The 26,230-nt window shown below is 47.5% G+C and overlaps 13 protein-coding genes across 13 annotated transcripts; 6 read left to right on the forward strand and 7 right to left on the reverse strand.

The window, feature by feature from the left end:
• Positions 1 to 41: 41 nt before the first annotated feature.
• Positions 42 to 1,868, reverse strand: I203_100860 (uncharacterized protein; the record flags this gene model as incomplete). Its single annotated transcript, XM_065516747.1, has 6 exons — positions 42 to 247; positions 298 to 447; positions 521 to 659; positions 718 to 1,369; positions 1,438 to 1,624; positions 1,697 to 1,868. The coding sequence occupies 6 exons, from the start codon at positions 1,866 to 1,868 to the stop codon at positions 42 to 44; spliced, it is 1,506 nt and encodes a 501-aa protein (XP_065373565.1).
• A 704-nt stretch (positions 1,869 to 2,572) lies between these two features.
• Positions 2,573 to 3,915, forward strand: I203_100861 (uncharacterized protein; the record flags this gene model as incomplete). Its single annotated transcript, XM_065516748.1, has 5 exons — positions 2,573 to 2,722; positions 2,794 to 2,939; positions 3,001 to 3,143; positions 3,204 to 3,344; positions 3,401 to 3,915. 5 exons carry the CDS (start codon positions 2,573 to 2,575, stop codon positions 3,913 to 3,915), a joined length of 1,095 nt encoding a protein of 364 aa, XP_065373566.1.
• Positions 3,916 to 4,290: 375 nt separating this feature from the next.
• I203_100862 (uncharacterized protein) lies at positions 4,291 to 4,617 on the forward strand (the record flags this gene model as incomplete). Its single annotated transcript, XM_065516749.1, has 2 exons — positions 4,291 to 4,322; positions 4,437 to 4,617. 2 exons carry the CDS (start codon positions 4,291 to 4,293, stop codon positions 4,615 to 4,617), a joined length of 213 nt encoding a protein of 70 aa, XP_065373567.1.
• Positions 4,618 to 5,260: 643 nt separating this feature from the next.
• On the forward strand, positions 5,261 to 9,571 carry I203_100863 (uncharacterized protein; the record flags this gene model as incomplete). Its single annotated transcript, XM_065516750.1, has 26 exons — positions 5,261 to 5,379; positions 5,435 to 5,543; positions 5,596 to 5,662; positions 5,745 to 6,050; positions 6,108 to 6,188; positions 6,249 to 6,334; positions 6,382 to 6,522; positions 6,573 to 6,600; positions 6,741 to 6,767; positions 6,811 to 6,929; positions 6,996 to 7,089; positions 7,139 to 7,230; positions 7,289 to 7,348; positions 7,409 to 7,525; positions 7,589 to 8,032; positions 8,116 to 8,149; positions 8,199 to 8,254; positions 8,309 to 8,454; positions 8,508 to 8,630; positions 8,714 to 8,736; positions 8,792 to 8,803; positions 8,883 to 8,955; positions 8,998 to 9,021; positions 9,086 to 9,395; positions 9,439 to 9,491; positions 9,541 to 9,571. 26 exons carry the CDS (start codon positions 5,261 to 5,263, stop codon positions 9,569 to 9,571), a joined length of 2,775 nt encoding a protein of 924 aa, XP_065373568.1.
• A 45-nt stretch (positions 9,572 to 9,616) lies between these two features.
• I203_100864 (uncharacterized protein) lies at positions 9,617 to 11,345 on the forward strand (the record flags this gene model as incomplete). The annotated part of the gene is made up of 11 exons (XM_065516751.1): positions 9,617 to 9,699; positions 9,753 to 10,017; positions 10,059 to 10,092; positions 10,137 to 10,311; positions 10,362 to 10,457; positions 10,501 to 10,766; positions 10,819 to 10,868; positions 10,916 to 10,934; positions 10,988 to 11,008; positions 11,061 to 11,173; positions 11,238 to 11,345. The coding sequence occupies 11 exons, from the start codon at positions 9,617 to 9,619 to the stop codon at positions 11,343 to 11,345; spliced, it is 1,230 nt and encodes a 409-aa protein (XP_065373569.1).
• An 86-nt stretch (positions 11,346 to 11,431) lies between these two features.
• Positions 11,432 to 13,779, reverse strand: I203_100865 (2-isopropylmalate synthase; the record flags this gene model as incomplete). The annotated part of the gene is made up of 9 exons (XM_065516752.1): positions 11,432 to 12,119; positions 12,177 to 12,709; positions 12,760 to 12,810; positions 12,869 to 13,024; positions 13,074 to 13,131; positions 13,184 to 13,329; positions 13,374 to 13,531; positions 13,584 to 13,708; positions 13,769 to 13,779. 9 exons carry the CDS (start codon positions 13,777 to 13,779, stop codon positions 11,432 to 11,434), a joined length of 1,926 nt encoding a protein of 641 aa, XP_065373570.1.
• A 450-nt stretch (positions 13,780 to 14,229) lies between these two features.
• On the reverse strand, positions 14,230 to 15,230 carry I203_100866 (dihydroxy-acid dehydratase; the record flags this gene model as incomplete). Its single annotated transcript, XM_065516753.1, has 3 exons — positions 14,230 to 14,573; positions 14,628 to 14,996; positions 15,050 to 15,230. 3 exons carry the CDS (start codon positions 15,228 to 15,230, stop codon positions 14,230 to 14,232), a joined length of 894 nt encoding a protein of 297 aa, XP_065373571.1.
• Positions 15,231 to 15,261: 31 nt separating this feature from the next.
• Positions 15,262 to 16,378, reverse strand: I203_100867 (uncharacterized protein; the record flags this gene model as incomplete). The annotated part of the gene is made up of 5 exons (XM_019145832.2): positions 15,262 to 15,474; positions 15,521 to 15,849; positions 15,891 to 16,030; positions 16,103 to 16,179; positions 16,238 to 16,378. The coding sequence occupies 5 exons, from the start codon at positions 16,376 to 16,378 to the stop codon at positions 15,262 to 15,264; spliced, it is 900 nt and encodes a 299-aa protein (XP_019004391.2).
• A 304-nt stretch (positions 16,379 to 16,682) lies between these two features.
• I203_100868 (imidazoleglycerol-phosphate dehydratase) lies at positions 16,683 to 17,514 on the forward strand (the record flags this gene model as incomplete). The annotated part of the gene is made up of 5 exons (XM_019145833.1): positions 16,683 to 16,817; positions 16,875 to 17,060; positions 17,115 to 17,199; positions 17,254 to 17,353; positions 17,412 to 17,514. The coding sequence occupies 5 exons, from the start codon at positions 16,683 to 16,685 to the stop codon at positions 17,512 to 17,514; spliced, it is 609 nt and encodes a 202-aa protein (XP_019004392.1).
• Positions 17,515 to 17,631: 117 nt separating this feature from the next.
• Positions 17,632 to 18,521, reverse strand: I203_100869 (uncharacterized protein; the record flags this gene model as incomplete). The annotated part of the gene is made up of 5 exons (XM_065516754.1): positions 17,632 to 17,814; positions 17,873 to 18,012; positions 18,075 to 18,122; positions 18,167 to 18,400; positions 18,473 to 18,521. 5 exons carry the CDS (start codon positions 18,519 to 18,521, stop codon positions 17,632 to 17,634), a joined length of 654 nt encoding a protein of 217 aa, XP_065373572.1.
• Positions 18,522 to 18,899: 378 nt separating this feature from the next.
• Positions 18,900 to 20,338, forward strand: I203_100870 (uncharacterized protein; the record flags this gene model as incomplete). Its single annotated transcript, XM_065516755.1, has 4 exons — positions 18,900 to 18,985; positions 19,054 to 19,280; positions 19,483 to 19,578; positions 19,668 to 20,338. The coding sequence occupies 4 exons, from the start codon at positions 18,900 to 18,902 to the stop codon at positions 20,336 to 20,338; spliced, it is 1,080 nt and encodes a 359-aa protein (XP_065373573.1).
• A 188-nt stretch (positions 20,339 to 20,526) lies between these two features.
• On the reverse strand, positions 20,527 to 21,460 carry I203_100871 (uncharacterized protein; the record flags this gene model as incomplete). Its single annotated transcript, XM_019145836.1, has 4 exons — positions 20,527 to 20,589; positions 20,649 to 20,862; positions 20,921 to 21,067; positions 21,150 to 21,460. 4 exons carry the CDS (start codon positions 21,458 to 21,460, stop codon positions 20,527 to 20,529), a joined length of 735 nt encoding a protein of 244 aa, XP_019004395.1.
• Positions 21,461 to 22,187: 727 nt separating this feature from the next.
• I203_100872 (uncharacterized protein) lies at positions 22,188 to 25,990 on the reverse strand (the record flags this gene model as incomplete). Its single annotated transcript, XM_019145837.1, has 6 exons — positions 22,188 to 22,879; positions 22,931 to 23,032; positions 23,085 to 23,383; positions 23,444 to 24,409; positions 24,453 to 25,269; positions 25,327 to 25,990. 6 exons carry the CDS (start codon positions 25,988 to 25,990, stop codon positions 22,188 to 22,190), a joined length of 3,540 nt encoding a protein of 1,179 aa, XP_019004396.1.
• Positions 25,991 to 26,230: the final 240 nt, after the last annotated feature.

Raw genomic sequence — 26,230 nt, forward strand, 5'->3', positions numbered from 1 at the left:
TCGGAAGCTTTCGCACATCCAACAGTACGATTATCCCTCTTTCAAACATTTGACTCCTTGACTGCCACCGATTGTACTTGAATGTTAACGGGTTCAATCTTGGGATCACTGGGCGAGACCGTCCCGCTTTCAATATGGGCCACTTCGGTCTCCTCGCCGAATAAGATTCCCATCTCTTCCATACTGAGTCCTTTCGTTTCAGGAAATACATAGTACGCCACCACGAACGCTGAGAGACTGATGAAAACTGATCTGATATCAGTATGTCACCCAAGCGCAGATAAATGGATGACTTACCCATGTTGAATTTGGCGCCGATACTATTGTTGGCAGCAGTACTGGCAGCAGTGTACACAGCCGCGAAACCAAAGTAAGTGGCGATCGTCACCGCAAGGCCTCTTGCCCGCATGTAAGTGGGGAAAATCTCGGCACCATAGACATAAGAGGCTAGGTGAAAAGGATCAGCACTCCTGGATGTATCGATAGGTACGTCTGTGCCTGTGAGGAAGAAGCCACTCACTGACATCGATGCACGGGGCAAAGAAGGTTATGAACAAGAATAGAAACGCAACCGTAGCTCCCGCACCAACTTTGTTCGACCCTCCTCCATATGTCACAGCCAATGAAGTGTGAATTGCACCAGCGATTGTCGTACCAGCCTACAGAATTGAAGGTTGATTAGCTTTACACTTTGTGGATCAATCTGGTGTGACTTGCCAGACCAATCAACAGCATAGTTCTCCTGCCAACTCGATCGAGCAAAGCAGCCCCAACAAAGTTCAGGAATGCCGCCCAGGTGATGTAGCAACTGATTACCAAAGAAGCTTTCCAGCCTGTGAGACCAAGGGAATTGAGAATATTGATCTGTAAACCATACAGGACATTCTGACCGGTACTTTGCTGGAAGAACATGAGAAATATACCTAGCAGCATCCTTCGACGGGCGCTCGGACGAGTGAATAGAGCTTTCCAAGATGTATCGTGTCGAGAGTCTAGTTCGATCTGTTGCACGATTTCTTGTTGCTCGTGCAGAGCTCGTTGGTGTTCCGCGTCCGAGCCGTCATCGTGTAGGTTTTTGAGTGTACCTAGCGCCTCGTCAGGTCGACCATTCAAGGTGAGCCATTTGGGTGTCTCAGGAAGCCAGAATCGTAGCACAAGAAGGAGGATTGAGGGCACAGCTTGTAAAGCAAGTAATAGTCGCCATTGTAGCTGTTCATTTGGACTGAAGTTGGCGCCAAGTCCTGCCCAATTGGCTGTGGCTAAACCAGCAACGAACATGAAACCATGGAGGCTCACGTTTCGACCTCTATGTTCCGCAACAGAGACTTCGGATTGGAACATGGGAGGGATCACATTCATTCCACCAGATCTATCCGGCAGTAAAACCAGCCATCAGCGACGAGCTCCCTTGTTATACATATGACCCAGCGAACTTACGCGAGACCTGTGATTACTCGACCGGCAAGAAGCATTCCAATATGAAATGAAGCACCAGAAACGATACTGCCGATCAATGCTACAATACTCATTACATCTAAGGCACGTTTTCTTCCGATGTAGTCCGCGAGCCATGCAAAGATGAAACTGCCGAAGAATCCACCTGCAAAGAAGACACCAGTGAAAGCTTTCGGAAGGAGACCGCCAAAGGTCAGTACAGATCCGCCTCCCAATGATTCGATTGGCGTTTTTCACCCACCGCCTTGCATCGAGCTGGCATAAGATGCTTCTTCACCTTCAAGGTGAAGTCGGAAATAATCGAGAAATCCTTCAAGGCCAATGATGGCTGATGAAGTGCCGAAACTTAGACTGTAGTTGAAAGAGCCGACGGATACCGCCAGGAGCACGATTTGGTTGTAAGAGTTTGTCATGGTGGTAGCTGTCGGTGAGGGTGAATGTAGTCTATATTCCTCAACTCTTTGCGGCTTGCCTTTATACCTTTTTGCACCAGTCAATCCAAGATGAGCTCACAAAGTGGACGACTATGCGGGGCGCTTTTCCTCGACAAATCATTGATTCTTGGAACTCCTGTTGACCAAATTTATGCACTTACTGGTGATTTTCTTCAGCAGACTGCTTTTCCGTCGAACATAGTTCAAGCAGATGGCCGATGGTATGGTCTCGCGATACGTTCCTGGATTATTATCTTGGCGGACAGTAATTCCTTCACGACAAATGCTACGCGAAACTTAGTTCGGAGACGTGGGCTTGTCTACTGTGAAGGCGGCAATTTCAAGAAGTTGGCGGAATTATGTCCCACCATGATCCTCTCATCTCTCAGATGCAAACATTCACATTACTCGGGGCAGAAAGCATATGAAGCTTGGTTCGGCTAAGTCATCAAGATGGTATGGAGCAAGCTTCCGATGATTCACCATCTTCGCTTCGGCTATCTATTCCGTTCTTGTCTGAACGGTGAATCATAGGAAGTTGAAACCGTCTCGTGAGCTGTAGATGCCATGAAGCTTCTCATCCCAACTGTAACGGTATATAAAGGGCTCCAACACATCCAATTTTGATTCTCAACTCTTTCACAACGATCTTTTCGAATCAATCACAGACACAAATCATCAAAATGACTCAAACCAAAGACACCAAAGAAACCATCCGAATCGGAGCAGTCCAAGCGGAATCAGCTTGGCTTGACCTTCAAGCGGGTGTCGATAAAACTTGCGCCATTATCAAAGAGGCCGGCGAGAAGGGAGTGGAAATCCTGGGTTTCCCTGTAGGTGATACATAATATTATTCTTGCTCTGAAACACTGACCGAGACGACCCTTTTTGATACGATATACAGGAGGTCTTCATTCCTGGATTCCCCTTCCAGATTTACACTTCCACGCCAGACCAAGATTTTGTCCTTGATTACCAAAAGAATTCAATGGTTGTTGGTTCACCGGAGTATAACCAAATTCGAAGAGCTGTCAGAGATGCTGGTATCTGGTAAGAGTCTTCAATCCTTTCTTATTTTCCCAACCTGATGCTAAGAATGTCTTTGCATCAGGGCGGTTGTGGGCTTCTCCGAGAGAGTAGGCTCCACACTCTACCTGGCCCAGTCTTTCAACAACCCCAAAGGCGATGTAGTACATCATAGAAGAAAGCTCAAGCCCACTCACGTTGAGCGATACCTGTATGGTGATGGTCAAGGTAGGTTCTGAAAAAATTCTTCAGAAACGTTCCAATTGCTCACATCGGATTGGGCCCCAGCGGAAGACACCAAAACTTGCGTTACCACCGAGAAAGATATCACAATTGGAGGTCTCAACTGTTGGGAACATTTCCAACCACTCCTCAAGTACCATCATTATAATCAAGGTGTCCAAGTCCACGTTGCTTCCTGGCCATATCGTAAGTCTCTGACAAATCAACATGGATTCAGGACTGACTCTCACAATTCTTACCAGTGGCCCCTACTGGACCTGGAGTTCCCATGTCAACTAGTGCTGAGGTCTCAGGAGATGTCATCACTCGAACCCTTGCCGTCGAGGGTGGCTGTTTTGCCATGGTCTGTTCAGCTACTATCTCGATAGAAGGTTCAATCAAAATGAAGGTCCCTACTACCCTGGGAGGTCCTACCGCCACTCCTATTGAAGGAGGGGGATTTGCAGCTATCTACTCCCCAAACGGTACTATCCTTGCCAAATCAAAGGACCAATCCTCAGAAGAGATTGTGATTGCCGATGTCGATCTCGATGACATTCACAGACATGAACAAAGGCAGATTGTATCGGGCATTAATGAGCTAATCTTTCATGTCACTAGACAGTGCACGACTGTTAAGGCTAATGACAGCTATACTGGCTCCCGACCTGATCTGTTCTCACTCAACGTCACCAATACAGCTATGCCAAGGGTCAAGTATTCTGACGGAAGTCACATTCCTTCAGTAGCCGCAAGACAATTGCCCTTGGAAGACTGAAAAATCTTTCTATCTGCTCGTGACTATGTAGACCAGACGAAATGAATCGAGATGTATAAAGCTGATGAGTCTCGCATCGGATCCTTCTGTTTCCTCAGGATGGGATATCAACGTAACGCCGTCACAATCATTGACAAAGATATGTCGAGAGAAAGAAGGAGCTGAGGTCAGAGTGATACCCCAAGCGTGTAATGAGGACTCTCACCGAGAATCCACATCAATCATGATATCCTGGTTCTCACGCGTTTTTAAAATCTGAAGATGGATTCCTCTTAATCACTAGGCAAGATTCATCCATCGTCATTCTTCGCTCTGCATTCTCCTGAACTCGAAACTCTTGCAATCGTCGCCGACCAATTTCATAGTCCGAATCGAATGTTTCCTTCAGTACCACCTCATTCTCACTTGTATAAATCACTCAGATAACTATGAGAAGCACAAGATAAACGGAGATTTGGTGCTGCATGGAAACTCGCATCGTTCAACGCTCACATGCAAACGGAGCCTATTTAACACTGTAGACAAAGCGGAATGCAATCAGATGTGGACCTCCAAGCGAACTTCGTCAAGGTTATCAAACTCACAGCGGAGGATCTGGAGAAGCTCGAGGCCCCTGCTGCCAATGGAAAGGCCAAACGTATCAACACTCCTCTTTGGGGCTGGGACCTTGGCTTCGACGACTGGTATGGTCCTAAAAAGTAAGGAGCGGAATCATAGATGAGCCAGTGGGCAAACATTACTTGACAGCATTAATTATTCTTCGCCGTAAGCCGTATTACTTATCCATAATCCTGTATCGGTGAGCCCGATTACAAGTAGCATAGCAGGTATCGAGACCTTGCGTAGTTAAGAGAAGCTCGATACCTCGATAATATCATATCAAGGATACGAAAGCTGCGACGTTATATAGGCCATTGCACGCAAAGGTGTGATTCTATCGCTCAACATGTGTACGAACAATCACTATCACAGCACGATCCATCCTTTACCGATATGAAGTTGTACAGTAAACAGAAATGGTGAAAACTTCATCTGAGGGACGAAGGTATGGTTCGAAATCTTCATTGCATACACAAGTAGCAGGCTGGCTCGTGCGAAGCGGTGTGAGCCGCTCTAGGAATCGCATCATACCGATCCACCACATCGGTCATGTCCGAGCTGAAACTAAAATTAAACACAACAACAGCGATCATCTGGAAATTCGGTGTATATATACTGCCTGTCGTCATTCATTCCCATCTTTGGCCCGCAGTCTGATATCCTTGGTCGCTTGCACGTCGGTTCGCTCTGCTCCACGAGCATCTTTACAGTGCCGCTGGCACCACCGATACGACATCAGACCAAGATGAGTCTTCAAGGCAAGGACCCCGACGAGACCAAAGAGACGGCGTACGGGTACAAGCTTCGCGATCTGTCAGGATCAGAGATGCAGCAGTTTCCAGGGCTGAAAAGAGATCACTGGTGGTACGTAGAATCAGTACGCATGCTGAATGTCTCTCATGTTTTATTGATCTCGTAGGCAACTATGGCGACCCAGAAACAGCCCTCCACCTCCTAAAGCTACGCTAGAGGAAGCAGATGAGATTCCGTTGGCTACCGCATCCATCTTAAGCAAGCTCACCTTCCAGGTATGTATGTGGTTGCCATACGTGGTGGCAAGCTAATTCCTCCCTTGGACAGTGGGTCACTCCAATCATGACCAAAGGTTATCAACGACCTCTCCAGGCCACGGATCTGTGGAAGGTAAGTCTTACTGGCAGGGTAACCCCGTTGACCACATCAGATGGACTCTAGCAGAGAAGGTAAGGCCGATGGTCACAATTCCTGAGCTGACCACACAGCATTGCCTCTGTCGGCCCGGTTTCTCGAGGCCTTGGAACTGCGCCAAACAGCAGCACAGGAATGGAACGAGCGACTTTCGACGATGAACCCCAGTATGTATCTCAAAGCGATTTGGTTCCTCAAAGCTGTGTCTACGATATCTCTTCCTGGTGATCTCTCCCAGTTCGGTTCTGTCGACACTTTCAAGCTTCGTCGCGCGGCCATAGAATATGAATGGAGATGTCGAAGTGGGAGGAAACATGGCAGCGTTGCTTGGGCTCTTAACGATGTGATGACGGGCTTCTGGATTGGAGGTGAGAGTCAATCCCGCTGTGGTGGCTGACTGAGCCGGAACTGAGTCTTGGGATAAGGTATCTTCAAGGTTGCCAGTGATGTATCACAGCTCATGATACCGTTACTTGTCAAGGCGCTCATCAATTTCAGCAAAGAAGGTGAGTCGCTTCTCCAAGCATTGCGCTGACTATCAGTTTATGCGGCCAATCACGCGTCAGTACCTCAACCTAATATAGGGCGAGGTATAGGCATGGCGATCGGCCTGTTCTTCCTCACTATCATGCAGTCCGTGTGTCAGCATCAGGTATGTACGAAATAGTGGTTCTTCCCTCTGCTCACCCTAGCATGTAGTTCTTCTTCCGGTCTATGGCGATAGGTGTGCTAGCAAGGGCTACTTTGATCTCCGCCATTTACAAAAAGGCAATGTGTCTGAGCGTGGCTGGGCGGGCGAAACATCCCAACGGCAAGCTTCTAACCTACCTGTCAAGCGATGTGAGTCAGTACCAGATCTCGAATTGGTCCCTTGCTCATTGCCCTTCTAGATATCCCGAATCGATTATTGTGCTCAATGTGAGTGTTCGGTATGGCGAAGGAACAACGAGCACCTTATTAATTACCCTTATGTCTTAGGGTTTCATGCAGTGGGTACTCAACTAGCGACCACTCAAACGGTGCCTGCTAACCACCAATGGTAACCTAGATCTGGACAGCTCCCATCCAGCTGATTATTACCTTGAGTAAATCATTCGTGGGAAGGACAGATCAGCTGATCGCAAACAGTTTTGCTCATCATTCAAATCGGTCCTTCGGCGCTGGTCGGGTTTTCGTTGTTTGTTGTACTTGCTCCTTTGCAGACCTGGTTCATGAAACTTAGCTTTAAGGTCAGGAAGAAGTCCATGGTATGTATTCCCCAATCTTGTAGTGGATCTTCTCATTGAGGCGTATCGCTTCTAACGAGACTATAGCGATGGACGGACTCACGTTCGCGCCTCTTGAGAGAGCTTTTGTCGTCCATGGAAATCATCAAGGTCTTTACCTACGAAATACCGTTCCTCAAGCGTGAGTGAAGGAACACCGCATTCGGGCAGAGAGACTGACGTCCGCATAGGGCTGAGCGAATTTCGCCGTAAGGAGATGATAGGAGTCCGTAAGATACTCGTGATCCGAGCTGCCAACCAGGCACTCGCTTTCAGTGTGCCGGTAAGAGTGGTCCTTGAACCAATCTGCACAGGGTTCCATGCTAACCTCCACTATGTAGGCTCTAGCATCGGTCCTTGCCTTCGTGACTTATGCCGCGACGCATGACAGCTTAGACCCAGTATGTCAGATCCTACCTGCTCTTGCGATATGTGCACATGCTCACATTCGTTTCTGGTAGGCTCTGATCTTCACCTCGCTTGCATTCTTCAACTTGTTGCGGCAACCCTTGATGTTTCTGCCCCGAGCGTTATCATCGCTGACGGACGCCCAAAATGCTATTGAGCGCTTGACAGAAGTGAGTCATTCAGGAGCGTCACACGTCTGACTGTTGCAGGTTTTTGAAGCGGAAGTGAGAAAGAACAGTCATGCGATCGATGCTACAAGTGAAATGGCGATTTTAGTCGACAATGCCACTTTCTCTTGGTCGGTGGGCGCCCAAGCCAACGACGCTAAATCCTTCAAGATCCCCAACCTTGTCATGAAAATCGCTCGAGGCAAAATCGTGGCCATTGTCGGATCTGTCGGCTCCGGAAAGAGCAGTCTTTTACAAGGAGTGAGTTGCGGAATACAGGATCAAGCTGATACAGATCAGCTTATCGGGGAGATGTCCATCCTGAGCGGAAGTGTCATATTTGGTGGTCGACTATCATATTGTCAGCAGAATGCTTGGATCCAAAACGCCTCCGTCAGAGAGAACATCCTTTTTGGACAATCATGGAATGAATCGCGCTACTGGCAAGCCGTAAAGGATGCCAATTTGATGACTGACCTGGAGATGTTTGCGGACGGAGATCTGACAGAGGTATGTTAAGCCATTTCAAGAGTGATTGCTTACGACTCGTAAAGATAGGTGAAAAGGGTACGTGGCATTGAAGATGATGTTAGGCTGACATCGACTCAGGTATAAATCTTTCAGGAGGTAAGTTGAATTTGAATTCATGGATGTTCACTCATGCACCATACTACAGGTCAAAAGCAAAGGGTCAACATAGCTCGAGCGATATATCACAACGCAGAAGTAGTAGTAGGTGTAATGTCAAAACAGGAACCGAGTGTTAAATCACTGATGTCCGATTAGCTTTTCGATGACCCATTGAGTGCTGTGGATCCGCATGTTGGAAAGGCGCTCTTCGAAAATGCGATATTGCCACTGAAAGCGCAGGGTAAGACGGTCGTCTTGGTGACTCACGCCATTCATTTTCTGCCCAAGGTGGATCATATCTAGTGAGTTTTTCGGGAGCACCACATATGCTAATGACCCTCAATACCTGATATAGCTTCATGTCAGGCGGAAGTATTGCAGAACAGGGCACATACGAAGAACTGTCCCAGTCGAAAGGTTCTGCTGCGAAATTGTTCTCTGAGTTCGGAGGCTCGCAAAAGGACGATATTGAGGAGCAGTCAGACGAGAGCCTCGAAGAAGCAGAGGCTGCCAATGATGATCGACCGACTGGACTTGAGAATAGCAAACTTACAAGTAAAGCTGCTGGAACCGGGAAGCTCGAGGTGAGCAGTCTTGGCGCTCGAAGGGTTTTTTCAGCTCACCTGATCTTGATCACAGGGTCGCTTGATGGTCAGCGAAGTGCGCAAGACAGGCTCGGTCGGGCACAAAGGTGAGCGGGATTTTGTCCGAGGATAAGCTAACGGAATAGTTTACGCTGGATACTTGCACGCTGGCCGATCCCGTTATACACTGCCGCTGACGCTGCTTTCTGCAACAATCATGTGAGTATCGATGACAAGGGACACGGCTGACTATGATCTCAGGCAAGGATCCCAAGTGATAGCGACGTAAGTCGAGCGGGTAGAACCTTGCAGCATTTGAACTCCTACTGATTTTACGTTACGCTTGCAGCGTCTGGTTGACTTGGTGGCAGGAAAGGCGTTTCAATCAGCCATGGAACGTCTATCAAGGTGTTTACGCGGCGCTGGGGATATCTCAAGCGATATTCACCTTCGCGATGGGCACTATCATGGGCATCTTGGCTAGCTTGGCCTCTCAAAATCTTCATTCATCCGCATTGGCGAATGTATTTTATAGTCCAAAATCAATGTTCGACACTCAGCCATTAGGTCGGATTCTTGGGGTTTTTGGCAAAGATATAGATACTATCGACAATCAGCTCCCGGACTCCCTTCGGATGATGGCGTTAACACTTGTGACCGTAAGTCATGGATTGAATAGATATAAGCTGAATCTTTGCTCAGTTGATAGGCTCCGTCATCATCATCACGGTTTTCTTGCATTATTTCATTGTCATGTAAGTTCGGGGACTGCAGAGCTGAACTCGACTGATGCTTTTCGTTTAGTATATTTTTCGTTGGCGTGGGCTACTGGTAAGCCACCTCGTCATGATATGCACCGCTGACATCCAGGTATTTTGCAATGTTCTATCGTACATCATCGAGGGAAGTCAAACGATTAGACTCCATGCTGCGATCTCTCCTTTACTCTCACTTCTCAGAGTCGTGGGTATATATTTGTCGGGGTCAAGGAGCCTGTACACTAACTCGTCATGCAGCTTATCCGGAATCGCCACGATCCGAGCATATGGGGAAACGGATCGCTTCGTCAAAGAAAATGCATACTACATGGATCTCGAAGACCGTGCATATCTATTGAGCGCTACCAACCAAAGGTGGTTATCAATACGACTGGACTTCCTCGGCGCGTGTCTGGTCTTCGCAGTCGCGATAATGTCGGCAAAGGGAGGTGGCGGATTGACACCTTCTCAAATCGCACTCTGTCTGACCTATCTCACGTCAATCACTCAAGTATTGGGAATGGTGAGTCATGCAATGTTGCGGGTATCGCTGATTTGGAGTAGGTGACCAGGCAATCTGCCGAGGTAGAAAACAATAGTGAGTGGAAATGATGCCGAGGTACGTCGCTCAAATCGTTGCAGTGAATGCTGTGGAAAGAGTCCTGTGGTATGCAGACACGACATCGGTTCCACAAGAGGCTGCACATGGAATACATGAGACGACGCCAGCGGATTCATGGCCCCAAGAAGGTGCGATCGATTTTGAAAATGTTGTCATGTCTTATCGACCTGGGCTGCCACCTGTACTTAAAGGACTGTAAGTCTCAGCAGGGCCTGCTCAATTGAACATGCTGATGCTTTTCATAGATCGCTTTCCGTTCGCGCTGGAGAGAAGATAGGTATAATTGGCCGAACAGGCGCTGGAAAGACATCGATCACGATGGCCTTATTTCGTCTAGTAGAGTAAGTGTTGATGAGGAAGGCGATCGCTGAAACTGTTTACCAGAATGTCTTCAGGAAGTATCAAGATTGATGGTGTGGATATATCCAAGCTTGGGTTAAATGCCTTAAGATCTCGGATTGCTATCATACCTCAAGAGCCGATCTTGTTCAGCGGCACGATTCGTACCAATTTAGATCCGTTCAATCTGTACGATGATGCCGTTCTATACGATGCTCTTTCGCGTTCATGCGTGATTGGAGATAAAACTTCTGGGCAGCAACAGAGCCTTCACCTAGATTCGGTCATCGAGGAGGAGGGACAGAACCTGAGTATGTAGAGATGCTTTTCAGTTCATCAGTGAAATACTGACAAATCGATTAGGTGTCGGTCAACGTTCTTTGGTCAGCTTGGCTCGTGCTCTGGTAAAAAATGTACGTTGAATTCGCCTGGGATAGATAGTTGCTGACGTAGCTTGTAGTCTAAGATAGTCGTACTAGGTAAGTCGTTAAAGGAAGCCAAAGGAGCGACGTTGACAAATGTGCAATCATAGACGAAGCAACAGCCGCTGTCGGTAAGTGTTGGAAGCCAAGCAATCGAGTGTTGCTAACTGTTTACCAACATAGATCTCGAGACCGACTCCAAGATACAGCAGACGATACATCGAGAATTCCAAGGCAAAACGCTGCTTTGCATCGCTCATAGACTTCGAACTATCATTTCGTGGGACAGAATCCTCGTGATGAACGCAGGGCAAATCGAGGTGAGCTGTTGTATGACGGAAGAAGCTAATGGCCTTGCAGGAATTCGACACCCCTCTCAATCTATATGATACGCAAGGATTATTCCGCAGCATGTGTGAGAAATCCAACATTTCCAGAGAGGAGATTCTCCGGGCAGTTCAAGGATAGCCTTTCACAATCCTTTTGGATACATCGTGATATCTATTCCAATTGTATATACTCATACTCTGCTATTTTCCTGGACAAATTCTTACCTATGCATTTTCGGGTACCTGGATAGGGTTCTGGCCTAGATAGCCGTTGGCGGCACTGATGACCGCTTTCAGACCACTCGCAGTGATATCGGCGTCGACACCAACTCCCCAGAACCCTCCTTTAGTCTTGTCCTTGGCATCGACATTTGGTGGTATCAGTTCCACGTATGTAGCGGCCTTGACATCGGAACCGGCTCCGACGGCGTGTTCGGTGTATTCTCTGATTGAGAGCGCGATGCCGAGATCGCCTTGTAGAGCATCAAGGAATGACGAGAGGGGACCATTCCCTTCACCAGAGACCTCACGAAGGGTACCGTCGATGAGGACTTTGGCCGTAAGTCTCTTCGAAGCTGAGGGTAAATTGCTATCAAGACTTCTATCGGGACTAGCTTCCACAATGGCGCCTTGAAGCGAGGCCACTCGACTATGGGATCGAGATCGATCAGGGCTGCCCACGGCCGAAGGGGTAGCAGATCGGATATCGACAGTGACGAAGGACTTTAGTACAAGTCGACCATCATAGATAGATCCACCGAGGTGATAAGTCTGCCGGAAAGCTGTGGTAATATCCTTCGAGGTCATCTCTTTACCAGTAGTCTCTGATCTATCTTGAACAACCTTGTAGAAGGCGATCTGCATACGACGGGGAAGATCGAGAGCAAGAGCTGATTTGACAATATATGCGATACTGATGACGCAGGATCAGCATGAACCTTTGCATTGTGCATTAGAATCAACGACTTACCCTCCTTTTCCAGATTGTGAGTTGACTCGGATGACAGCCTCGTATGTGCAGCCAACGTCGGCAGGGTCGATAGGCAAGTACGGCATGCTCCAGACCTTGTCGCCAGCCCTCTCTCGTCGAGTCTGCGCTTCGAATCCTTTCTTGATGGCGTCTTGGTGACTTCCGGAGAAAGCGGTGAAAACGAGCTCTCCTGCATATGGGTGTCGAGGGTGGACGGGCAGACCAGTGCATTCGGTGACGGTATCGATGACGGAGAACATGTCAGAAAAATCGAGATTTGGTGGGATACCTTGAGAGTAGCAGTTGAGACCGAGAGTGACCAAATCGACATTACCGGTACGTTCACCGTTACCGAGTACCGTACCTTCGATTCGATCAGCCCCAGCAAGAACACCGAGTTCAGCGGCGGCGACAGCGCAGCCTGAAATATCAGCGATGTACGTCTTTGCAAATAACTCACCTCTGTCGTTGTGAGTGTGTAGACTGATTATACACTTCTCTCTCTCAGAGATTGTATTACAGAAGATTTCCACCTAAAATTATGCGAATAAGCCTCTACCGTGTGTAAATCTCGATTACTTACTTGATCAGCGAAGCAATTGGGTGTTGCGACTTCTACAGTTGCGGGAAGGTTCTGCGAAACACTCTTGTCCATCAATATATTACCCCATCGTGGAGGACTGCTTACTCACAAAGATGATTCTCTCCTCTTTACGACCATCTGCCCACACACTCTTTTCCCCGGCAAGCCATCTCTTCTTCACGGCCTCACACACTTCAACGGCATAAGGCGTTTCGGTCTGGGAGAAGGTTTCGGGAGAGTATTCGAAACGGAAACTCGTGCCGTGCTAGTCCTGTCAGCTCCTCCGAGATACATCAAAATTATCGTACACTCACCGAAGCAGCGTATTGCTCAGCGAGCTCTCGGACGAGACGAGTATGATTAGAAGCGAGTCTGGGATACAATCAGTCACAATTGACCACACAAAGACACACGCATGACCTACTTGATGGTTTCTGCACGGTCATTGTTGAAAACCACCTCTCGGAAAAGGCACGAGGTCGCATTATACATATGGATGATGACATGTTTCAGACCGGCGACGGCTTCGAAGGTTTTTTTTATGAGATCAGAACGTGCTGGTGTTAAGACCTGTAAAAGATGTTAGTCCAGATCATCATTTGCCTCTCACTCACCTGAATCCACACATCATCAGGGACCTCGCCATTGTTCTGTAGATCACGACAGAATTGAAAGTCGGTATCAGAAGCAGCTGGATAGGAGACCTCAATCTCTTTGAAGCCAATCTGGATCAGATGCCTGAAGAAGCGTAATTTTTGCTGATTGGTCATGGCTACATAATCAGCATTGATACTGCCGAGTTCTGAACTCACGATTTGCGAGACTCTGGTTACCGTCTCTGAGATCGGTACTTAACCAGATAGGCGCTTTCTTGTTCACCTTGTCAGGCCATGTTCGGTTGGGGAAGGGTACAGGTTTGAAGGGCAAGTACCTCTGCGATGGATCAGCGCTGCAACATAGGTAATCAGCAGAGGCGTTGAGCGGTTCGGAAGATGGATGAAAGACTCACAGCATAGGCATTTTTGTTTGTTTTTTAGAATTCTTTGGACAAGACAGGTAATGGTCGGGCAAGTTACGGATATGCTTAATTGTCTTGATATATATGGGTACAAGATAGTGATGAGTGATACAAGCTTTTTGAGATGTCAGTGGTAGAGAATGCTGAAAGTTGAAAGCGAGAGATGGAGATGGTCATCATAATTCGAGTCAGGTTGTTCGAAATAAACGAGTTTTACACTTTCTGATGTCACGTGACACCGACTTTTTAATGCTCTTAAGTGACTTCTGTGCACTGCGCAAAGTATCATATATCACATGCATGCATTGAAACCCAGGTATGATATGTTATATCACTATATATCATCAGACATGAAAGATTGTACAATTAGAGGAAAAGGATCTTATGCGTCGGTGACTGATGAAAGTGCCAATGCAGATCAGTAAGGGAGCACCATCTCTTAAGCATGCGGATCACCACTCACCACAACCATGGGAAGCATCAGTCACGAGTTTGGCGTATTTGTAGAGTGTACCGTGATTGACCTTGAGAGGTGGGGCGGTCCATGCTGCTTTTCGACGAGCCATCTCTTCATCGGATACGTTCACGTTGAGGGTATTGGCGACAGCGTCGATATCTATGATGTCGCCATCCTGAACGAGAGCAATAGGTCCTCCAACTTGCGCTTCTGGTACGACATGACCGACAACGAAACCGTGAGAACCACCACTAAATCGTCCATCGGTAAGACAAGCCACGTCGTAACCAAGACCAGCACCCATGATCAAACTGGTTGGTTTAAGCATCTCGGGCATACCTGTCCAGGAGGTCGGCATTTATATCCATTCGGTTAGAAAAACAGTCCACTCACCGGGTCCACCCTTAGGTCCAAGATACCTCAGAACGACTACAGTCTTTTCACCCTTCTTGATAGATCCTGATTCTACTGCCTTTACAAAGTCTTCCTCGACGTCGAAAGCTCGGCATTTTCCGGTGAATCGAAGACCTTCCTTTCCAGTAATTTTGGAGACAGCACCACCTGGAGCGAGGTTACCTCTCAAGATTCGAAGATGACCTGTCGATTTGATAGGGTCGTCAACCGGTCTAAGAATTTTCTGTCCTTCCCACTTGCTACCGTGTTTCTCAACCCATCGATCACAATTTTCACCAAGAGTCTTACCGGTAACAGTCAATCCGTCACCGGTCATGTATCCGTGCTTGATAAGGAGATGAATGACGCCTGTACGCATTCACGGGTCAGCGAGGATCTTGATGATCCCTGTGTCCACTCACTAGGGATACCACCGATGGTATGTATGTCCTCCATGACGTACTTTCCACTGGGTTTTAGATCGGCGAGAAGGGGTACACGGTCAGAGACTTTTTGGAAATCATCAATGGTAAGGTTAAGTCCGACAGAATGAGCGATAGCAATGAGATGGAGAACCACGTTGGTGGAACCACCGAGAGCCATGGTGAGCACCTGAAATTGTCAGCACAGTCATCTATCGTTGATCACTCACCATGGCGTTTTCAAATGCTTCTCGAGTCATGATTTGCCTGGGCAGAATGTTGTTCTCCAACAAGTTTCGCATGACTCCTCCGATCGAATCACATTCAGCCAGTTTTTCAGGGTATTCTGCAGGAGATGAAGAGGATCCGGGGACGGTCATACCGAGAGCTTCGGCACATGATGCGATGGTATTGGCAGTATACATCTATAGTTTATATTGTCAGTGTCTGTCCGTGACGATCGTGACTTACTCCTCCACAGGCTCCAGAACCGGGACAGGCGTTTCTAACGGTATCATATCTGGTCTTCTCCGCAGATTCGGTTTGACCCTCAGAAAGGAATCGACCGTAACTCTGGAAAGCAGATACGATGTCGAGGGTTTCTCCGTTGCAGTGACCGGGTTTGATAGTACCACCGTAAACCATCAACCCAGGTCTGTTGAGTCGTCCCAAAGCGATCAAGGTACCAGGCATGTTCTTATCACAACCGGGAATGACAACGGCACCATCGAGCCAGTGTCCACCACATACACTCTCTACAGAGTCGGCGATAAGATCTCGTGATTGAAGAGAGTAGGACACTGAAAGATGGTCAGCTCGGAAGTACAAGATACGAACTCACTTCCTGATGTTCCCATACTGATACCATCTGAGACGGCAGGGGTACCGAATTGATAACCAATAAGACCAGCTTCACCCAGCGACTTCTTAACTCTCTGACCGAGGCCCAAGATGTGACCGTTACAAGGGTTACCCTCGTACCTAATCATTGACTCAGCTTAATGTCTGAGATATGGTGACAATCATACAAGTTCAGCCGAACCAATCACGTACCAAACACTGGCTACACCGACCATGGCTTTTTTCAGATCCTCATCGTTATTGACTCCATCAGTAGCGTAGAGCATCGCCTATGCACAAATCTCGTATGAGTCATCGGCTATGCATGATGAACTTTGGAAGACTCACCTGAGAAGCACCCTGCGATTTTGGTTCGGTGATGGTTTTCGAGTACCTGTTGATCGCCTCTGAAGCTGGTCGAGCAGCAGAAGAGTGGACCAATCTGGTACCATTGGTGAGTGCGGAGGATAGGATACGCCTTGACAACATTTTGGCTGATAAGGTATGGAGGATGGGGGAGATATAGGAGGGGAGGATGATGTTGATGATATAGGGGATAGATGATTGGTGACTTTTGTTTTTTCACGCAAATCCGAAATAAATTGGGTACGAGTAGAGAGAGAGTGAGATCGGTCCGGGTGGAGATCAGATGTATCTCCGCATTCTAGTCCTGATGTCAATGGGTTTTTTTCCGATTGGACTCGGTGTATGTGACTGATGATATGTTCGTGCATCAATAGTAGATACATACATTGCTTGGATCACGGTCACCTACACCCATCAATCGCTCATCATGTCCGCCAGAACCGCTTCAGTCGAGAGGAAGACGAGTGAGACCGAGATATCTTGCACCATCGATCTCGATCACGTCCCAGGTGTGACCACCCAGACCATCGATGTCAGCACGGGTATAGGTTTCCTCGACCATGTGAGCCTATGCTATGCATACCGCCTTAGGACCTTGTAACGCTGACACGCTTGATAGATGTTCACAGCTCTTGCGAAACATGGTGGCATGTCACTGACGCTCAAGTGCAAAGGTGACTTGCACATTGACGATCATCACACAGCAGAGGATTGTGCATTGGCGTTGGGTGCTGCATTCAAGAAGGCTTTGGGTGAGAGAAAAGGTATAAAGAGATATGGATTTGCATACGCTCCATTAGACGAGGTAAGCGGTCATTTCTAAGTCTGGGAAATATGCGAGATACTGATGAGATTATAGTCGTTATCCCGAGCTGTTATCGATATCTCGTCTCGTCCGTATTTCGTCTGCAATCTTCCCTTTACAAGGGAGAAAATCGGAGATTGTGAGTTGGAACAAAATAAGCGATCTCAATAAAGCTGAGGTTATATCCTCCTAGTGTCGACAGAGATGGTATCTCACCTTTTGCAATCCTTCGCATTCGAAGCTGGTGTGACTTTACACGTTGACTCAATCCGAGGTGAAAATAACCACCATATGTGAGCTCGATATAACATATGATATACTCTCCTTAGCCCTAACTTACGGTTCCTGCAGCGCCGAATCTGCTTTCAAAGCTCTCGCTCTCGCCATAAGGATGGCTATCACTCGAACAGGTGGAGACGATGTACCAAGTACCAAAGGTGTCCTTGCTTTATAGATGCATAAATAGATTAGATATATGGATATAACACTCTGCAACACGGTTATTCCATACGTGATTGTACATGAGCCCAAGTTGAAATGGTGTTCTTCGTACTGTACAGATCTAGGCTACTCATCTCCCGTTCAATTCGGCTGATTCCTCTGTTGTCAGCTCACGGAAGGGAGTTCCGGACCGCTTGATGACAGGTGTAGGGTCACTTTCTGGTGAAGAAGCTCTTCCAGGCGTAGAAGCAGCGGAGACGTCAACTGATGGTGGTAGATCTCCTGCAGGTGCTTTTGAGTAATATCGACCGGCCTGTGGATAAGGCGTGTAAGTTGAAAAGGACAGTTCAGCACAATAGAGATCGACTCGCCTGTAGTAACATTATACCAGTCAACATAACAGCAGTCATGATATTGTTTGTAGCAAGGTCTCGAACCGCAGTGACTAATTCAGGATAGGATTTGTCTTCAATCAGAGAGGCCGGTAGAGGTGAAGGGATACGTTTGATAGCTATAATTGGACCGAAGTAAGAATTAGCAAACCAACAAGTACCAACACGCATGTTCACTTACTAGGGTACACCTCCGCTACCTGTGTATATGCGATGGCAGCCCAGAGTACTACATATATATCAGCAATATGGCCATGCATGTCTGGAACTCACCTATACTGCCCCCATCGAAAAGCACTTCACCCCCTTGTCCCTGATAGCCCTTGACAGCTCTACCTCCGGCACTCAGCAAAGCGACTATCCCTACGGCTATATAGAACCAACCCATCCCGTTCGGCGCATTGCTGATGTATGAGTAGTATTTTATGGAAGTGACAAGAGCATCAGGAGTGACGGGCGAGCGCCATAGTACGTTATGATCTGCTATCCAGTGAGTAAACGTAGTCCCTGTGGAAGTTGAGAAAGCGAAACATCAGCCCTGCAAAAGCTTTTGCTTTTTCCTGGGAATGACCGACTGACCCAGTAGGAAGCAGGTAGACATCGTCACGAGAGTCGTTCGCCAGACCATTTTGAGAATATGGCCCGTTGGTTCGTGCTTATTGCCAATAGGAGATGGAGAGAAGAGGGATGTAGATCTGTTATGAACTCGTACTGTTAGAAGACAGAGAAGCCGAGGGTCATTATGATATGTGATCAAATCTCCCCCTCGCAGCACGTGTTGTGCACGTGGCTCTCGCCATCATCAGAGACATGAGAATCCAGCACACATATCCAGTGATGCGATGGATGCTAGATAGATTGTGTTAGTGTTGGATTGTTTGACCAGTAAGTTCATACCTTGTCACAAGTCATCATAGATAGCACACAAGTCAGCGAATCACAAGGTCGGATACAGGGAGGTCACGGCACCCATGATGTTCCAATCAGCGCCCTGTCCCTCTCCACAATGACCGATAATGCTCTACCACCCAGATGTCCATGTTGTCATCAACAGCAGCATCCTCTTTACTGCGCCGCTTGTCTCAGAGAAGGGTGGGTCATTGGTGGCCATGATCGTTTGACCCGTGTTGGGACTCTCTTTTGACCAGTTCATTCCTTAGAATCGCTCTTCATAACGAGGCCTTGAAGAACATACAAGCGCAAATAGATTCAATCATCGCCAATGCTACGATCCTGCTCAATGGTCCACAAGATCCAACAGGCTCTAGGAATATCATCCGAGGTCAAAATGCTTGGAGGACAGTGAGAGCCGAGGTGGATGAGAAGGAACAAAGGTGTGCAGAGCTCAGAAGAACTATCAGAAATAAAGAGAGCAAGATTGAAACAAGTGAGTGCTCGACATTCGAGTTTTTGCTGATGGACAGGCAAGAAACGCATATCGGACCGCACCATCTCACAAAGACGGGCCAACTTGAACAGCCTTCAATCCAGCGCTAAACCTGAGGCCTCCTTCAGGAATGCCATCAAAAGGTGTGAAGAGCAGCAACGCGATATCGGATACCATATCATAAATGCTCGTCGTGTTTTAGTCAGAGAAGCAGTCAATGTATTCGGATTGAAGAAGAAATCGATCGGAGAATGGACAATAGCAGGGTTGACACTCCCAAGTCCGGATGCTCTGAGACGTAAGTGGTATATGTGTGAGATTATGCTGACCTTTTAGTCTATCCGTCCACACATATAAACGCCGCTTTACTTCATACCATCCACTTAGTATCCCTCATTACCTCGTACTTATCGATAACCCTACCTTTCACCCCGACGCCCCCTTCTCCTTTCGAGTCACGCCATATCGGTCGACCAACAATGAAAGCGAGCACACCGTTTGTAGGTACGACCAAGTGGAGGGATAAGAATGTGCTCTGGATGTCTAGCACAGCATCAATCGCCAGTAAACTCAAATCTCGTGGTTCACTCTCAGCAAGCAAAGTGTTCGCTCAGCCCAACATCTCTGGGATCATAGCTAAATCAATGAACAAACATCGACAGTTCCTCACTTCTTTTGCTCTGTTCTCCTTCTCGGTGGCTTACATGGCCTGGTCACAAGGTGTACAAGGAATCGGAATACCGGATGGACAAGATTATAGAGATGATTCGGATGAAGATAACCCGAGTCGAACGGCGTCAATCAATCCAGATTCGATATTGATTTCGGCCACATCGATCCTTGAGCTGATCGCAGCAATATCCTCTTCCCCTGATTTGGGTCGAAGAACTCACGAACCGGGTACGAGTCATGTCTTGCGGCATCTTGGATTTGGACTCGACGTTGCTAAAGTTGTTCAAAGCGTTTTGAGCTCAGAAGAAAATCGATGGGGTGTCAAACCAACGGAGGGATCAGGGGAAGATTTTAGCGAAGGTTGGGATCTATTGGATGGTGAATAGTACAATTCATGTTCATCAATCAGCAATTTTGGCGTTAAGTAACCCGATTTGGGTTTTCATTTTGCATTTCATTCGGTTCCCCATATTCTGTTGTATCTAGGTTTAACAGTTTGAACCATTATAGACAAAGGTCTTGTAGCTAACAAATGAATATACTGAAGATAAATTAAGGAAGAAGTTGTCCTAAATCACTTTGTGAAGAGGTACATTGAGGCATATTGGACGCTCAGTTGCTCGCCTTCGGTCGAGCACTAATCAAGATCATCAGTCAACACAAGCTCTGATGCATTCGAGTGCGATATGAACTTACTGATGTAGGAGGTTGACCTTTGAAAGTGTTCAATCGGAAGACAGATCTGGACAAAGTCCCTTGTCCGTCCAAAGCGGCTAGCTGCAACCATGGTACATTGGTGGTGGGATCAGTGGGAGCATTGGCACTAGCCACTTTGCTGAGGATGACTTTGTCAGTCGCAGTGGAGAATTCAGGAGATATAGCTCCAGGTGTGGACGATCCAGGTGTGGCGCTGAACATGATCTCAGCAAGATACCACACTATTATTGTGTTCCATTGAGATGACTTACACGAATTCATGATGAATAGCAATGGGTAATTTACCTGCTTCTGGGAAAGATAGGGCGGAAAAAGCCATTTTGGGGAGAAGACCACTGATAGTGATGGGGTCGATAAATCCAGATGTCAAAGTGTATAAACAAGATACATCGAAGAGGCTGTCATTGCACGTCATTGTCAACACGAAGGACAAGCAACAGGAAACGAAAGATAATACTGCAGTGTTCGATCATTACTCACTTGGCCAAAGCTCCCGCTGAAGCATAAGTACCCGAAATACATGTATAGTTCTGAATACCTCTTCCAACAGCTATATTAGATACGGTCTGTCCGCTGGGCAGGGACAATCCTGCTATCCCATTCAGTGGCACGCTGATATTGCCGACTGGACAGTTTCGAGGGATTTTCGAAGCGATATCTGGGAAATTCGATCTTTGTATGGAAGAGAGGGATTTGAGATCGACACTGGAGGTGGAAGCTGTGCTTGCCGCTGGGGCAGATAGTACAATGGATAATAAGGCAAGTAGAGTAGCGAGAGTTTGCACAAACATTGTAAAACCGTTTCGCAGAAGCAGTGTCAAAGATGAAATAAGAACGACCGGGTCACAAAGATCGAAATTGAAAGAAAGACTGAGTTCAGGTAAGGTGATGGTAAGAAGACAAGTAAGGGAGAATGAATGAAAGGCCTGAAGAAGAGCGCCTTTTATGCACATCCCGGATCGCTCTGAACGTCTACTCATCCGTGGTAAACTTCAACGCCTCAACATTGCTTTGTCGATCGGTTGAAAGGGACGAGGACCGTGTACAACAAATGTTCCTTGTTGCCAAAGCGATTTGTATAAAGTTATTCGTTTCATATCTATCGAAGTTCGGATTAAAGGTCTATTCTGGGGTGATCATGATTGTAGATCCTGACGACGGATCAATCATTGTAGATCTCCTTCTTTCCGCCATGTTCATCTAAAGGTACGCCCTTGATCTCGTCACTGGGTAACATCCAAGTATCTCGACTACATGGAGATGATGAAGGATGTAAATACCTTTGAATCAATGTGTACTTTAGATGATTGTAACGTTGATGTGTTTCATGTTGATCAGGAACACAGTAGATCCGATCAACACTCAAAATGTATTTATCAACGTTATTGGTACACTCCAATCGATTGCCTTCGACGTCTTCAGAAGACCCTTCCGAATCATGGATAGATGTATGCAGATTCACTCATGTCTATGTTTGTATGTGTCGATGCATGTATGTAGGTACAATGCAAATACCCCTTAATCGTCTTGTTTGACTTTGCCATACCCTGATTCTCTATCACCTGATTTCTCATCACCGAATCCGAACCCTCTACCAAAACCACTCTTCTTACCCTTTCTAGTTCCACCTTCTCCGAATTGCTCAGACCATTTCCTGAGCTCGGGCAGACTACCTTCTTCTGAGCTCGAGGGTCTAATTTCTTCTAATGCAATTTTGAAATGCTTCCAGCCTAGAACTCTAGCTACCGGTTCAGGCAAATCAGATTCTGAAGATTCCCCTTCTCCTTCTTCTGGGATTATGGACTCGTCTGATGATGGTTCATATCCAGCTTGGTTCGCGGAAAGTAGCTCATCTATATCTCCTTGAGCAATCTGTTGATCACCCTCTCCTTCACCTTCCACACTCGATAAACCCTTTTCGGCATCTTCAGGTATAGGCTGAACGGATGCGGTCGTATCCAATACCAGCCGAGACGGCCCGGCTATAGGAGCCGCGGTCTTCTCTCGCTTCACCTGAGCCTTCTTCCTACCACCTCCACCTCCTTCAGAGGGAGCAAATACCAGCACTTCGGCCTGCGCACCTCCGCCAGTACCAGCTGATGTTTGAGCGGGTGATGGTGTTGAAGCATTTGAATCCGTCGCAGACTTCTTCGACCATGGTACCTGGACGGTATCCTTGACTGCAGCCAGAGCGGCGCTGACACAGAGATCTACAAAAATAATCAATGATCTTTCCCTTTGTGACCAAGAGGGACACTCACGTTTCAGATCAGAACCGGAGAACCCGTCGGTCTCTTTGGCTAATTTTTGCAGATCGACGTCATCTGCGAGTGTCTCTCCTCTCAACAGAATCTCCAATATAGCTAAGACAACCAAAGTCAGCTTGAGAAAGTGATGCGGCTTCCAATTACCCACCTTGTCTACCTTCTACACTCGGCAAGTCCACCAGTAACCGTCTTGGAAGTCGTCTAAGTACAGCATCATCCAGATCAAAAGGTCTGTTGGTTGCTCCTATGACCACAACCCTCTTATCCTTGTTTGCGATAGCCGAGCTCAGACCATCCATTTCTTGCATGAATTCAGTAAGTAGTAAATTGTGCGACATCGACCCGGCCGAGCCACGAGATATACGAGCACCAAAGAGAGCATCGACTTCATCCAGGAAGACGACACATGGAGATAGGCGACGAGCGAGATTGAAGACAGCTTTGACACTGCAACGAAATGGAGTCATTGTGAGCTAGGTCGCTTTGTAGACTAATATTGAAACTTACAGCTTCTCTCCCTCTCCGACATACATGTCGTTGACATCACTAGGTTGGATCGCCAACATTCTCGCACCACTCTCCGCTGCTACAGCTCGAGCGAGTAGCGTTTTACCTGTACCTGGAGGTCCAAATAACAAAGCTCCAGTTGTAGCATGGTCCTTCAGGACTCCGCCTCTGAATGCTTCGGGGAACAGAAGAGGTAAAGAGACCATCGATCGGATACCATCCACAGTCTTCTCAGGGAGGTGAACGTCTTTGAATGAGGTGGAAGCGAGTTTGGTAGGATCGACAATGCAGGGTAATAACCTCTTTTCATGTTGCGATAGACTCTTGGTCTTCTTGATCTGTTCAACGACCGGATCGACCACGCTTTGAGGAGCATTCTCTATCTCTGTCTTCATTTGCGAATCGATTTTAACGGCTCCAGACGGTAGATGCCTCTTGATCTGCTCTGTAGCTATCTTTTTCTCCTCTCCCATAGCCTTTCTAGCCTGGATGATATTCTGCCATGTGATTTTCACGGCACCACGCTCTACATTGCCCGACCGAATAGCAGTACCTAATGCTATACTGGCTATGTGCATAGCATCATTCCATGATATGACCATATTACCCCAACCTTTCCCAGCTCCGCTTGATTCGGTCTTCCTCGTTAGGGGACGACCGGTGATCTCGCTCGTTGATAAAACATCTAATGGGTTGTTTAGAACGCCGCCAAGTTGATGAATAGCTCTTTGGATCAAAGCAGCTGTCCATACTCTCCGTTGGTGGACTCTCGCTTCCTTTTCGGCCTGGAAATTCCTATGCTGAGGGATCACAGGATATGCTTTCCATACAAGCGAGTTCGGAGAATTAGCGGGTTGATTAGGAGGTGCACCGAACCGATTCCTCAGGAACCGACGGAGTGGATTTGTGGGTTTCTGACCATTCTCTGTCGCTTTGCTGCCAAAGGACGGAAGGATAGCGGGTATTCTGCAAATGGGCGTCAGTGAAGACCACAGATATATGCACTCACCCCTTGGCAAGCATCAAGCTTAATCTTCCCTTATCACCTTCCTTTCTGCCATTAACATCGCTTTCTTCACTGCCCCACCATAGCTTGGCATCATTTCTCGGTTTGACCACTTCCACGTGGGAGTGAACACTGATTCCCATGCTTTTGAATTTTTCCTCGATAGCGGCCAGAGCTGCTTGAGCAGGATCCATATTACTGTCTGCCTCCTCTTCTTCCATCTCTTCATGATGCTCATCCTCTTCGCGTAATGACCCATCTTCGTCCCTCGCTGCTGAAGCGAATGCGGCCGCTGTATGGGGTAGAGTCAAGGACGGTGTGCACTGAAGGACAATGCTGGTTGGATATGCCAAAGACGGCTCTTCTATATGGGCGGTTTGACCCTTTCGACTCGATTTAGACGGTGTGATTAAACCTTTCCTCCTTTGTTTGACAGCTTCGACGAAGGATGCCCACCAGATAGGGAATGTTTTGGACATTGCGATAGTGGATTCGAGAGCGATTATACGTTTTTTACCAGGTTGAGATTGACCAGCGTTGATGATTTTGCTAAAGAAGTGGACCCATTCGTCGTTGATCTGACCTTGAGGCAAATCTTCTTCCATTCCACCCATCCCCGGTAAACCGCCCAAACCGGAAGGCATCATCCCTCCTCCACCGCCGACAACGGCTATGGGTACACTGGCGAACATTCCTGGCATACCACCTTGATCATCCTGGTCCTCCGGTTCGATCGTCTCCTTTTTCGCAGTGACCAAAGGCTGTGGTGCAGGCAAGTAGAGAGGATTAAGGGATTGGGGTAAAGAGGGGGGTTCAATGCCTGATGTGAAGTGATTAGCTAGCACAAGATCACGATTACGGAGAGCATGATGCTCACCTCTACTGCCGAGCGGAGACGATGGACCATCCAGTCCCAGCCCAGTTACTAAGTCGAACCTCACTATATCCGCATTCAGCTCATTCGCGAGCCTTTTGACTGCATCGGTCACGTAGGCTTCTCCTCCTTCAAAGGGCGATGCAAGAGCCAAGACAGCTTCGGGGGCAGATTCATCTAGTTCTTGTGTAGGCTCTGCAGATTCTGTACGTGGCCTACCTGAAGAATCGGGGAAGCTGACGACGTGGGTGAACGGTTGTGATAATCGTATGTCCTCCGCTAAATGCTGGTTGCCACTTAAGAAGGCAGTCGACAAGTGAGTCAAAGCAGGGCCAAGCTCCATTGGTAAGGCAGAGGAGGGTTTCGATGGATTTATGACCGATGTGGTATGCTGAAATAGGTCCTCCGTATCACTGGGCGGTATCGAAGGCTCGTCTGGTATCTCTTCTTCTTCATGCACCTGACCAGCTGGTTCATAAGGTGGTTCTTCTGGAGCATGATCCGTCGAAGATGCTACGAAAGTTCGCCTCGATGATGTCGATCTAGGGAAATTTGAGATAGTGCTTGTCTTGAGGGTTCTAGTTGTAGTCGGCGAGACGCTGAAGACCCTTTGCGAGATTGGCGGTAAGACTCTCTGACGAAGTGTTGAAGGGGAAAGACGTCGCATGATGGGTGGATGGTATATTTCAATGCAGGGTATATATGAGTGACGCAGACCAGTGCTGTAGGTGGATGATCGAGCAGCGTCGTGATGATGGCCGAAGAGGAGTATGGCTGAGTGTGTAGATGATGACGGCTACGAATGATCTACAGAAGATTCCCATCTACGAATGAACATTGTTCGATTAACTATCAACTCGACTTCTCTCTTATTCATCTCGAAACATCATGGCAAAGGGGGTAGATG

This window comes from Kwoniella mangroviensis, assembly GCF_000507465.2.
Source record: "Kwoniella mangroviensis CBS 8507 chromosome 1 map unlocalized Ctg01, whole genome shotgun sequence".
In the NCBI taxonomy this organism is placed as follows: domain Eukaryota; kingdom Fungi; phylum Basidiomycota; class Tremellomycetes; order Tremellales; family Cryptococcaceae; genus Kwoniella; species Kwoniella mangrovensis.